Raw genomic sequence first — 12,265 nt, forward strand, 5'->3', positions numbered from 1 at the left:
GACAGCATTTATTGTGTTTCATCTGCTCGCTCTGAGGCGCAAGTAATTTTTCATATATGAAAATTATTATATTCAGTAGCTTATCCTAGTTTTCTATAGGCTATTTAGTGCCAGTTTACCAGGAAGTGATGATTTTGTTCTCTTTGACTTGTTGGATGGAAACGGTGCTTGTTCGCAAATGTTTTATGCCATATTCCAATTTTGCTAAGTTAAATTTGCAACTTTGGATGGAAACCCGGCTAATAACTTTATACACGGTGCACTTTCAGATTTAAAACTTTGCAGGATGTTTTCATTCACTTAGAGCTGTGTTACACACTGCATGAAAGGTCATTTTCAAAAATCCATAATAGGGGCACTTTAATGCATGATTTAAAAAAAAAACACACATTCTGACCTTCTAAACTAAACTGAGCAGTGTTATTTTTTTTCAAAGTTGAATTTAAAAAAATGAACATGAATGTCAAAATGTTCTAATATATCGTTTGTCTCCTTATGCTTTAAGCTTATAAAATCTGCTGTATCATATTTTATTCACATATTTTTAAGGCCTCTAAATAATCAACATGACCAAAACTTCGCTGAAAAACCTGTTGTACACAATCTACTGCATGCCTTCTGATTGACAGCTCAGACTTGTGAGCATAATTTTGTCTAGTAATAATATTTATTTTTTTAATTTAATTTAAGAATAACTTACATTTATAATATATATATATATATATATACAGTGGGGCAAAAAGTATTTAGTCAGCCACCAATTGCGCAAGTTCTCCCACTTAAAAAGATGAGAGAGGCCTGTAATTTTCATCATAAGTATACCTCAACTATGAGAGACAAAATGCTCACAGACCTGTAACTTCTTCTTTAGTATTTGGTCACCTACAAACAAGCAAGATTTCTGGCTCTCACAGACCTGTAACTTCTTCTTTAAGAGGCTCCTCTGTCCTCCACTCGTTACCTGTATTAATGGCATCTGTTTGAACTTGTTATCAGTATAAAAGACACCTGTCCACAACCTCAAACAGTCCAACTCCAAACTCCACCATGGCCAAGACCAAAGAGCTGTCAAAGGACACCAGAAACAAAATTGTAGACCTGCACCAGGCTGGGAAGACTGAATCTGCAATAGGTAAGCAGCTTGGTGTGAAGAAATCAACTGTGGGAGCAATTATTAGAAAATGGAAGACATACAAGACCACTGATAATCTCCCTCGATCTGGGGCTCCACGCAAGATCTCACCCCATGGGGTCAAAATGATCACAAGAACTGTGAGCAAAAATCCCAGAACCACACGGGGGGACCTAGTGAATGACCTGCAGAGAGCTGGGACCAAAGTAACAAAGGCCTCAAATCCTGCAGTGCCAGGCGTGTCCCCTGCTTAAGCCAGTACATGTCCGAGCCCATCTGAAGTTTGCTAGAGAGCATTTGGATGATCCAGAAGAGGATTGGGAGAATGTCATATGGTCAGATGAAACCAAAATAGAACTTTTTGGTAAAAACTCAACTTGTCGTGTTTGGAGGAGAAAGAATGCTGAGTTGCATCCAAAGAACACCATACCTACTGTGAAGCATGGGGGTGGAAACATCATGCTTTGGGGCTGTTTTTCTGCAAAGGGACCAAGACGACTGATCCGTAAACGAAAGAATGAATGGGCCATGTATCGTGAGATTTTGGTGAAAACCTCCTTCCATCAGCAAGGGCATTGAAGATGAAACGTGGCTGGGTCTTTCAGCATGACAATGATCCCAAACACACCGCCTGGCAACGAAGGAGTGGCTTCGTGAAGCATTTCAAGGTCCTGGAGTGGCCTAGCCAGTCTCAGATCTCAACCCCATCGAAAATCTTTGGAGGAGTTGAAAGTTCGTGTTGCCCAGCGACAGCCCCAAAACATTACTGCTCTAGAGGAGATCTGCATGGAGGAATGGGCCAAAATACCAGCAACAGTGTGTGAAAACCTTGTGAAGACTTACAGAAAACGTTTGACCTCTGTCATTGCCAACAAAGGGTATATAACAAAGTATTGAGATGAAATTTTGTTATTGACCAAATACTTATTTTCCACCATAATTTGCAAATAAATTCTTTAAAAATCCTACAATGTGATTTTCTGGATTTTTTTTTCTCATTTTGTCTCTCATAGTTGAGGTATACCTATGATGAAAATTACAGGCCTCTCTCATCTTTTTAAGTGGGAGAACTTGCACAATTGGTGGCTGACTAAATACTTTTTTGCCCCACTGTATATATATTAAAAAAAACATTCAATAAAATGTTTTTATTAAAAAAAAAAATAAGACTATTATTTCAGGCTTTACACAGTTAATAACACTCAAGCTGCATGAAAAAAAAAACGATCATGTTCTCATGCTGAGATGATCTGAGATATTACAAAGAACATTTTCAAAGAACAATTTCTTGTTTGCTAGGTGACATGAGAAAGTGAATATTAAATATGTTGTATTCATTTTACATCACAACTATTATATCCTTAAATTTCCTCTTTATTTCCAGCTATAAATAAAACAAATCTTAGATATTCAGTGTGGGCTCTGCTGTGGACAAAAGTGTGCATTAAAAATAATAATTAGAAATATTAATTAATTTTAATAATTTATTAGTAAATGTTGAAATTAACATTAAATGTTCTGTCTGTTAATATTACTTATAGGACCTGTGCTAACAATGAATAGTTGTATTACTTATGTTAAAGAAGAAATATTGTAAAAAATGTATTGATGTCTTGTAGTAAATGTTAGTTAATGCATCTGCCAATATTAACTAATATGTACAGTAATAGAACCTTATTGTAAAGGCTTTCCGTTTAACTTAATTCAGTCAGCCACGGCTTTGTGAGAAAAAACAACAACAATCCTACATAGCAGCTGAGTGTTTTGACTGTAAACACACCATCATCTGTGTTTCCAGACGATCGTTTTGTTCGATTGAAGTGAGTCGATTGAACACTTTGAAGGTGAGGATTTATTCCTCTGTGTCCCATTGTTTCATTGTTAGATTAAAGGGGTCATATTCTGCTCTTTTATAGCATTTTAAGTCCACTTATAATGTCAGCAAGGGTTTCTTGCACCGACAGAGTAATAATTTGGTTTGAATTGATCATTTTCCACCCACTGACTGAATTAAACATGCTGTTTTTTGGTGTGACAGCTTAGTTTCAATAAATCTTCTGGATGAACTGAAAGATTTGTGTAGCGAACATTATTGTTTGTCTACTTAGTATATTAAACTTTTATTTCAAAACCACAAGGAATATTCAGTTTTTGTTGATATGATCCCTTTAATAGATGTAATAGAGAGACGACTGCTGGGTGAGATGGCCGAGTGTCAGACCTACTCTGAGTCAGGAGTGAATACAGCTCCTCCGGCTCTGACTCTAACAGGAACTAGGTCAATAGATTCCACCAATGTCATGCTCCCATCTTTACTTGTGTTTAATTATCCTACCAGTCACAAGTTTCTAATCTAACAACCCACCAAAATCTCCAACTAATTTACCACCACTTTGGAAACATCATAGCAATCACGGTCTGGAAGTGTGTGTGTGTTCGGAGAGACATACATCCAAAGCGACAGACTGTTTGGCCCAGGACTTCTTCACTTGGTCATACATAATGGTGTTATTGATTCCCAGTCCACAGAATATCACAAATGCCTAAAGAGAGAGAAAGAGACTATGGAGTCAAACATTCAGTAAGCCCTCAAGAACCAATTTAAACCTCTGAAAGGGGTTTTTAAATCTTCGTTTCGAGTGGTTTGCAAGAATTTTGTTAGGGCCAGTTAGGGGTTATTATTATTTTTACCTAAAACGTTAACCATAAAAAAAAAAGACTAAAACACATAACAAAACTACCAAAAATGTAACTAAGGGTGTGTTCACACTTGTCATGTTTGGTTCGATTAAAACGAACTCTGGTTTGATTGCTCTGTTAGTGCGGTTCATTTGAGTAAGTGTGAATGCTGCCATCCGAACCCTGGTGTGCACCAAACAAGAGGACCGAGACCACTAAAAAGATGGACAGGCACTGATGTTGGATCAGAATCACCATTCCAGTTCATCTCAAAGGTGTTTGATGGGGTTGAGGTAAGGGCTCTGTGCGGGACAGTCAAGTTCTTCCACACCAATCTCATCCAACCATGACTTTATGGACATTGTTTTGTGTACTCAGTCATGCTGGAATAGAAAAGTGTCTTCCCTAAACTGTTCCCACAAAGAAGCATAGCATTGTCTAAGATTTCCCTTCACTGGAAGTAAGGAGCCCAACCCCTGAAAACCAGCGCCATATCATCTTTACATGATCTTCTGCTTTGCGGCTGAGTTGCTACATTATATTACAATATTATTCTATATAAGATGATATTAAGTAAAATGGGTTCCACACACACACAAATATCTGAGCCCACTTTCAAGGCCAAGCTTCAAGGTTCCACTTCTAAGTTCATTTGGAGAATACAGTAGGCCATAATTCTCTCAAATCACTCTGAGACCCTTGCAATGAACTAATTGTGAAGATACCGTGTATGGGTGTGTGCATATATATGGACCCCTTTAAAGTGAATCTTTTGGTCTGCAATACAGTTCGTTTAAATCATGTTTGATGGTAGAAAAGCACTCATAAAGAGATCTCACAGATCTCATACCTCAAACAGCCTCTGATCTGCATCATCAAATGGTTTTCCATCTAGTCTGTTCAAGACCTGAGCCACACCTGCAACACACACACACACACACACACACACACGAAGACAGTGAGATTGCATGTTGTGTTTCATGACCCATATCAGGTCCTTTAAAGCATAGCAAAGCACTGCAGCCATTGATGAAGGATTCAGGAGTCAAGAATCTCTCCCTCGCCCCACCCTCAATCTCTCTCTCTCTTTCTACGAGGCTAATTAAACAGTGTGCTGTGTTTTAGTATGTAATTAGAATGATTGTTCCTTTAAGTGCAAACCCTCCCCCCATTCACACACCTAACACCTCCCCCCATCCTCACCATCTCATTACAGTCAATCAGAAATGTGGTGCTTGCTTTGGACAGCTTGTACATCGATATATACGGCTCCACCATAACACTGCTTATAATTACAAAATTTTTATCACTTGAAGAAGCCTGTTCGCCTGAAAGCCCACTGATATGTGTCTGAGGGAAAAAAAGTTACACAGTTACACAGCTTACTGCGTCTGCATCGTATATACAGAACACTCCCTGCTATTTTAAAAACAGCACGTGAAAGAGTAGCATTAGGCAATGTTAAATGCTCTAACAGTAGCATGATACAGCGTTGTCACATGACCTCATTACATCATGCTGCATGATACATGCAATGATATTTTTTTGCAGTTGAAACTAATTCCGTGGGAATGAGATTGAGATAAAACTTTAGGATAAATCTTACTATAATAAGTATTATATAAATTTTTTAGATTACATTTTTAGTAACAATTTAGTTTAGGGACCAATTCTCACTATTAACTAGTTGCTTATTATCATGCATATTACTAGCATATTGGCTAGGGCTCGTAGACCTGCACAAATTGTGTTGTTTTTTAAAAATGCAGTTGCGATTTAAAATGCAATGTAATAAGAATTACTTACATCATGTTAAGAAACAGTACAGGCCTTTGCACACGGAGTCTAAATTTTCGCAAGTTACAAAATAAACATGACCTCACGTTGTGTCAATCACGTATACACACTGCCTCGGAAAATTTCGTCTGTCATAAAAAATTTCGGACCAGGTTCAATTTTCTGCCTTTTCGCATCCGTAGCAAGCATTTTGATAGGAAAGGCTGATGGAAACAAAAACCGCATACGAACATTTTCGGACTCAGTGTGCAAGGACCTTAAGAGAAGAAATGGTAGGGCTACACAATTTGGGGAAATTTAAAAAATGTTTTAAAAAGCAATATAATAAGAATAATTTACATCACGGTAAGAAATGGTAAGTAGTGCTACACAATCTAAGAAATTTTATGATTAAAAATTGCAATTGCAATTTATATAAATCAATTTTAAAAATCAGGTTTGCTGTGCTTTTTGTAGAGATGTGCAATTTATCATTATTATTATTATTGGCATTATAATGCACATATTAATGCCTTATTCAGAATAACCATATTTTAGATCCATTAATCCACCCCATATATGAACTTAAGAACTACCTTACTAACTATTAATAAGCAGCAAATTGGGAGTTTATTCAGGCAAGAGTCATAGTTAATAGCCCACAAACTAAATTGTGACCATATTTTTTTTTTTTTTTTAGTTATCAGCTATATAAAGCAATTAAGAAAAAATACATTATTCATTTTATAGAATGTTTATAGGGTGGGTTGCACCAACAAGGATTAAATTAAGCAAAGTTTAGAGCTAATCAAGGATTTGTTGATCTGGGTTTTATTTTAAATCCAGTTGTGTTGCACCACTTAATTTTAAATGATGTTTCATTAACAAAGTTCGGGAGGAGCGCGTCAGATACTTAGCCTAATTAGACACAAGTGGTACGCAATCAAGCTAATCAATACACGGGTATAAATACGGCTGACATACCTCCATTCATTTGACGGTTAATCAGCATCCCTCCACCACCCCTTCTCCACCATTATCACTAAAGTTCTCAACACACTATGGGGGGGTACTAGCCCTTCCCCAGGACAGCACGCCAACAACGTATTACCATACTCGCCAAATACGCATTACGTTACTCGTGGTAAATATATGTAAGTGTGAACTCGTGAAACTTAGATTAACAAATCGGGGATTGTAATTCTAACCTGCGATTAAAACCTCCATCTACGATTAATTTTCACCACCATGATGGATTCATCATGTAATTAAACAACAACAATGTTAATATTGTTAATTAGTCTCTGACATAGGCTACGTTGCTTTTGTCGATAAAGGAAATAAACTTGGTCCGCTGTCTTTATAAACCGCTACATAGAGAGACCTTTGATCAAATGGCTGATCAAGCAAGCAATGAAACTTTGAGGCAGTGCATTTTAATACTCTTGTAAATATATTTATAGTATCAATTAATGGAGTATAGCTTATGACAAAACAACCGAGATGGCATGATTTCGTTTTCATGATTCATGATTGTCGTACACCGAGATGCAAGTTTACTACGGGCTGCCACGACCCTCACAATCTGCCGGCTCATTGCGCTTTAATTTTCATTTATAATAAACACCTCTCTGAGGCCTGACGACACACCCACTGTTTCTGTCTTTGTTCAGTCAGCCACATATCGTAACTGTAGGTGCACTTTAATTGATTTAAACCTCCTCACCTGTAAATTTAAAAAGTAGCAACAGGATTAAAGTTAATCTATCTTAAATCCAGGATCAAAATGATGGTTCAAATGTAAACCTGCTTATTTTTAAACAAGGTTTAAAGTTCGGTGCAACAGAATTATTAGATAAACCTTGATTTAATCTAGATTTAAGCTTAATCCTTATTGGAGCAACCCACCCTCAATGTTTTATATAATGTAAAGGATGAAATGTTACAAAGCAGCAGGTTGATATCGCTTCTCATTCTCGTTTATTGCTTTATACATTATTTCATGTACACTTTGGTTGTGTAGTGCACATGTTTATAGTAGGCATCTGAGCATTTCATCCATACAAAACATTTGTAGTATATACTGCATACTACAAAAATAGTAGCATGCTGAATACAATTCCAAACATACCCAAGGACTTAAAAAAGCTACAGCATGTATATAGATACCAAATCTTTCATTTATGGACTGTGAGGTTTCTGCACTAAATGTCAGGTTTCTGTATTAAATCTTTTCTCTCCTCATAGTGCCGAAATGTTTCCACACCGGCTTTATACATGATTTTAAAGAAAAGAAAACTGGTTCTGAAACTATGGCAGTGATGAAGAAAGAGAGCGAGAAGGGGAGAGAGAAATCTTTTGAATGAAGACATCCTTGACTTCTGCTTCTACTGGCTGTTTGTGCTCATAATGACTTTCGGTCCCTGACAGAGTCCTCCCACACACACACACACACATCCACCCACACACAGTGCACTTGTGCAGCAGCACACACACACACACACACACACACATGCTGATGTGACACACGGATATACATTTAAACAGACATTATCCTATATAAACATGTTTGTCTTCCATTCTCTCACACACATCACTGAACTCTAGCACACAACATAATACAACACAGCAGAGCAGGGAACATCAGTACATACTAGATGTAGTGAAACAACAGCGCTTAACTGGATAACTTACCTATGATTTGGTGGTTACTGTTCCAGATAGGGACACATAGGACAGATCTAATATGGAAGCCAGAGAACTGATCTGCCTGAAGACATTACAAACAAAAACTTGTCACCATATCAAAAACCAAATGATCTGACTATAAGTATGTGAGGAGAAGTGAGCAAAAATATGAGGTCATCTGAAGACACAGTGTTATATAATCTTGTGCTGCTGGCATTTTGAAGATGCACAAGAGCCGACAGAGGTCCAAGGTTTTAAGCAGAGCAGAAGTCTCTCTCATCTTTAATCATGCTCTTTAAAAGAAGATTCTGGGTTAAATACAACTATTTCTATAGCATCTGTAATATGCTGTCTATTACAACAGAATACAATTTCGACTAGTCCCTCAATTATAAAGTTAAAATGTATGTTACTGCAACAATATATAGTGTGAAACTGAGACTAGCCCTTTTATTACGTAAAAATTCTGAGTAAGACTGTTATGATGTTAATTCGAGTGTATTAAAGTGTAAACCTTTAAGGGTGCAGTAAGTGAAAATCAACACCCAAACAATCAATTTTATTAATATCTGCTAGCTGTCTGGTTTTATTTATTTATTCTGTGCTCTTTCCTGCAGTTCATGGCATTAGCAAGATCATGGGTTAGATGATCTCAACAAAACTCAACAAAAATGTTCCAATTGTATTCATTTATTTATTGCTGTTTAGGGATCTTACTTCAGCGTCGAAGCGTGGGTCTTGGTAGGCATCGCTGATATTCACAGGAAGCCCAGTGGAGGCGACCAACTCTGCAATGCTGTTATTAATCAGCCAGTCAGAATAGGACGATTTTTCCATGCTGTCCTTGAAACTGTGAATAAGACAAAGAGGAAGTGACATGTGCTGCTATATACAAACCCAAGACAACCATTACTATTACTATTTCTCATACTTTGGCTTAGAGATGACATCTAAACTCTCCACCCACAGTATTAAAATTCTGTGCAACTTGGAACGATATCTCTAACTGTGTGTAACTATTTATTAACCCTGTGAAAATAAGTACACTTCAGCATACTTTTAAAAAGAGTACTATGAAAATAATATTCTTTACAAAAATGTACTTTGTGAACTGAACGTAATGGCTTTGGACACTTAACTGCATATTAATTACAATTACATGAATGTGTTTCAAATATTAAATGCATTTATCTTAAGACTCCATCTTTATATGTAATTTCATAATTACTTCTATTGTATTTGAAATATGGTTACATTGTATAGCCAAATGTACTGACAGGCATTTATTCGTTTTAATGGCATTTCTATTGTAACTTCCATTTAAATATATGTGTAATTATACATTTGTAATGATGAAGTTTCAATTTAGTAAAATATATTAACTTCAAATGTAATACAGAATAACACATTAAAGTCAACAATACTTTACATTTTCTTATCAAATCAAGTGTACTTAAAGAATGACAAAAAGGTGATTTAAGCATAATTTAGAACTTTGAAAACTTAAAATCTGACATTATTACAAGTGAACCCTCTAAAGAAATATAGTCATGTAAGTGTCTCTTTAAGTTTTCATTCATTTTCATACATTAATACTCTCATTTTATTATCTGCCAGTACAGTTTTGAAAAATAGTTAATGTTATCATGTAAACACCTGCTGCTAGTATTCAAGTTAGTGTTGTCTTCAATTGCGTGACAGTTCGGACCCAAAATTACAATGTATAAAGAGACCCACGGGGACGAGCAGGTGGAATTAAATGCAAGTTCGGAACAAGCAATCGAACAAAGTGTGAAAAGAGCCTCAGACGCTTCAGCCCGGATGCAGAGCGGAGCGGCTGCTGCTCACACTGTCATTCCCTCTCCAGTAATTTACAGCTAACGAACTTTCCTCTGCATTTTAATAAGGCTCTATGGAGCCTGCAAAAGCAATGAGAAGTTAACGCTCCGACTCTCATAAACGCCCACGTGCAGCCGGAGAGACAGTCCTGATGTAGCCTCTCTCTCTTTTAATCTCTCTCACGTGGTACATTTCAGGCTCTGGCGCTCTGGGCTGAGAGAGTCTGATCAAACATCTTCTCTCATACTCTCAATCACACCCCAAAGATCACACATGATTAACGGTGCTGCGAGCTGCTGTCGGAGGAAATGTCGGAATCAGAGGGATGAATGGGAGCGTGTGAATGTGTTGTGCGGGGTGCAACTGAGCACGCGAGATGTGTGTTGTTGTGAGTTGCGTTCGTGTGCGTCTGGGTGAGCAGCAGAGACGCGTCTCTCTCCTGTTTGGCCCCGAGCTGTTTCAGAGCGCAGCAGAGGACAAATCATACTTACATAATGGCTCCGGCTGTACCTTTAGAGAAGCCAACACAGAGGATGAAATCACTAAATAACACACATAACTTTGAGAAAATCCCCCGTGTATGACAGCAATATATTACTGAAGCTGTATAATGTCAACGCTTTGAAGCAGTGTGACATTTTTTTCAGTCTATATTTGATCATCTTGTGTTTCTAAACAATATTTTACAAGTTTATGTGCTTGTATAATCCTTTAGAGATAAATAAGTGATGTGTACTATAGAAAACTAGATTTTCTGAAGTAAATACACCTGTGAAAAGTAGACTTTACAGCATACGTTTAAAAAGATTAATTATTAAGAAAATAAAATACTATGAAAAGGAAATACTTTTCTGAAATTTTTCGGACACTTAACTGTATGTTAATACATACCTATGGAACAAGAATGTGACCAATAGGGACAATTTAATATCAATGCTGTGCCATGCTTTTACTACCGATGGATGCTTTGAAGCAAATTTGTTTTGAACCAATGGTTCAGAGTGCATATCAACCTGCCAAAGTCATATGATTTCAGTAAACCAGGATTCATTACGTCACAACTGTTTCAAAATATTTTAAAATTTCAATGGTTGGTATTTCTCATATTTAATGGTATTTGCTAATTGCATTTAATATATTACAATTTCAATAAAACATCTGCAATGGGTTTGTAAAAATAGTTTTTATGCCTATATTAGTTTTCTGACCCTCCATAGACAGCAAGGGAACTACCAAGTTCAAGGCCCAGAAATGTAGTAAGGACATCATTAAAATAGTCCATCAATGGTTCAACCGTAATTTTATGAAGCTACAAGAATACATTTTGTGCACAAAGAAACTAAAATTATCAAAAATATTCAACAAATCTTCTCTACTGTGTCACCATCTGCTTCCATTCATGAGAGTACCACGACTATTTTATTGTTGCTATCTGTGGAGGGCCAGAAAGCTCTCAAATTTCATCAAAAATATCTTTATTTGTGTTCCGAAGATGAACGAAGGTCTTATGGGTTTGGAACGACATGAGGGTGAGTAATTAATGACAGAATTTTCCTTTTTGTGTGAACTATCTCTTTAAAGCATGTTAAAAGATTATTGAAAAAAAAAATCACTTAAAAATGTACTTAAAGTAATTTGTAAATTGATTTGACATTGTTACAAAGTGCACTTCTTAAAGTGTGTTTTAAGTGTGTTAAACAGTCATGAAAGCGCACATAAGTGACATTTTAAAGTTCATTAATATTATATCATCAGCAAGTAAAGTTTTTTTTATATACTTCTGAGATTTGAAATTCACTACAAGCGCACATTCAGTACAATTAAGTGCACTTCTTTTACACAAGGGTGTGGATGCTTGCCTGTGAAAGCTGGTTTTGGGTCAGGTGTAGCACTGCAGTGTACATACGTGTGCTTCAGAGACAGGACAGTGCAGAACAAATCATATATGCATGTTGACGCAGACCACAAATCATATCGGACCCATTTGAATTCTACGCAGAATAGTCTACTTTATAGAGCTATGAAGGAGGTCAAATATCTCAAATGGTTAGACAGCCATGGCATTTTAAACAGCACTAATGAAGAAAAGAGAAGACAACACTGAGCCATCATGCATACAACGCCAAGGATGTGTTCCAGAAAGCAGGTTAT

At 36.7% G+C, this 12,265-nt stretch overlaps 1 protein-coding gene across 4 annotated transcripts in view; it reads right to left on the bottom strand.

The window, feature by feature from the left end:
* pde11a (phosphodiesterase 11a) overlaps positions 1-12,265 on the bottom strand; it is a 98,301-nt gene that overhangs the window by 30,689 nt on the left and 55,347 nt on the right. For all 4 annotated transcript variants that reach the window (XR_009272836.1, XR_009272835.1, XM_058787360.1 and 1 more), the window contains 4 exons: positions 8,993-9,125; positions 8,282-8,357; positions 4,662-4,729; positions 3,583-3,675 (listed from right to left, as the gene is read on the bottom strand). Coding sequence is in view for 2 of the 4 variants with exons in the window: in XM_058787360.1 (XP_058643343.1) it covers positions 3,583-3,675; positions 4,662-4,729; positions 8,282-8,357; positions 8,993-9,125 (370 nt within the window). In the remaining 2 variants the exon portion in view is untranslated. The remainder of the gene's footprint in view (positions 1-3,582; positions 3,676-4,661; positions 4,730-8,281; positions 8,358-8,992; positions 9,126-12,265) is intronic.

Source organism: Onychostoma macrolepis, chromosome 09 (genome assembly GCF_012432095.1).
Source record: "Onychostoma macrolepis isolate SWU-2019 chromosome 09, ASM1243209v1, whole genome shotgun sequence".
Taxonomy (NCBI): Eukaryota; Metazoa; Chordata; class Actinopteri; order Cypriniformes; family Cyprinidae; genus Onychostoma; species Onychostoma macrolepis.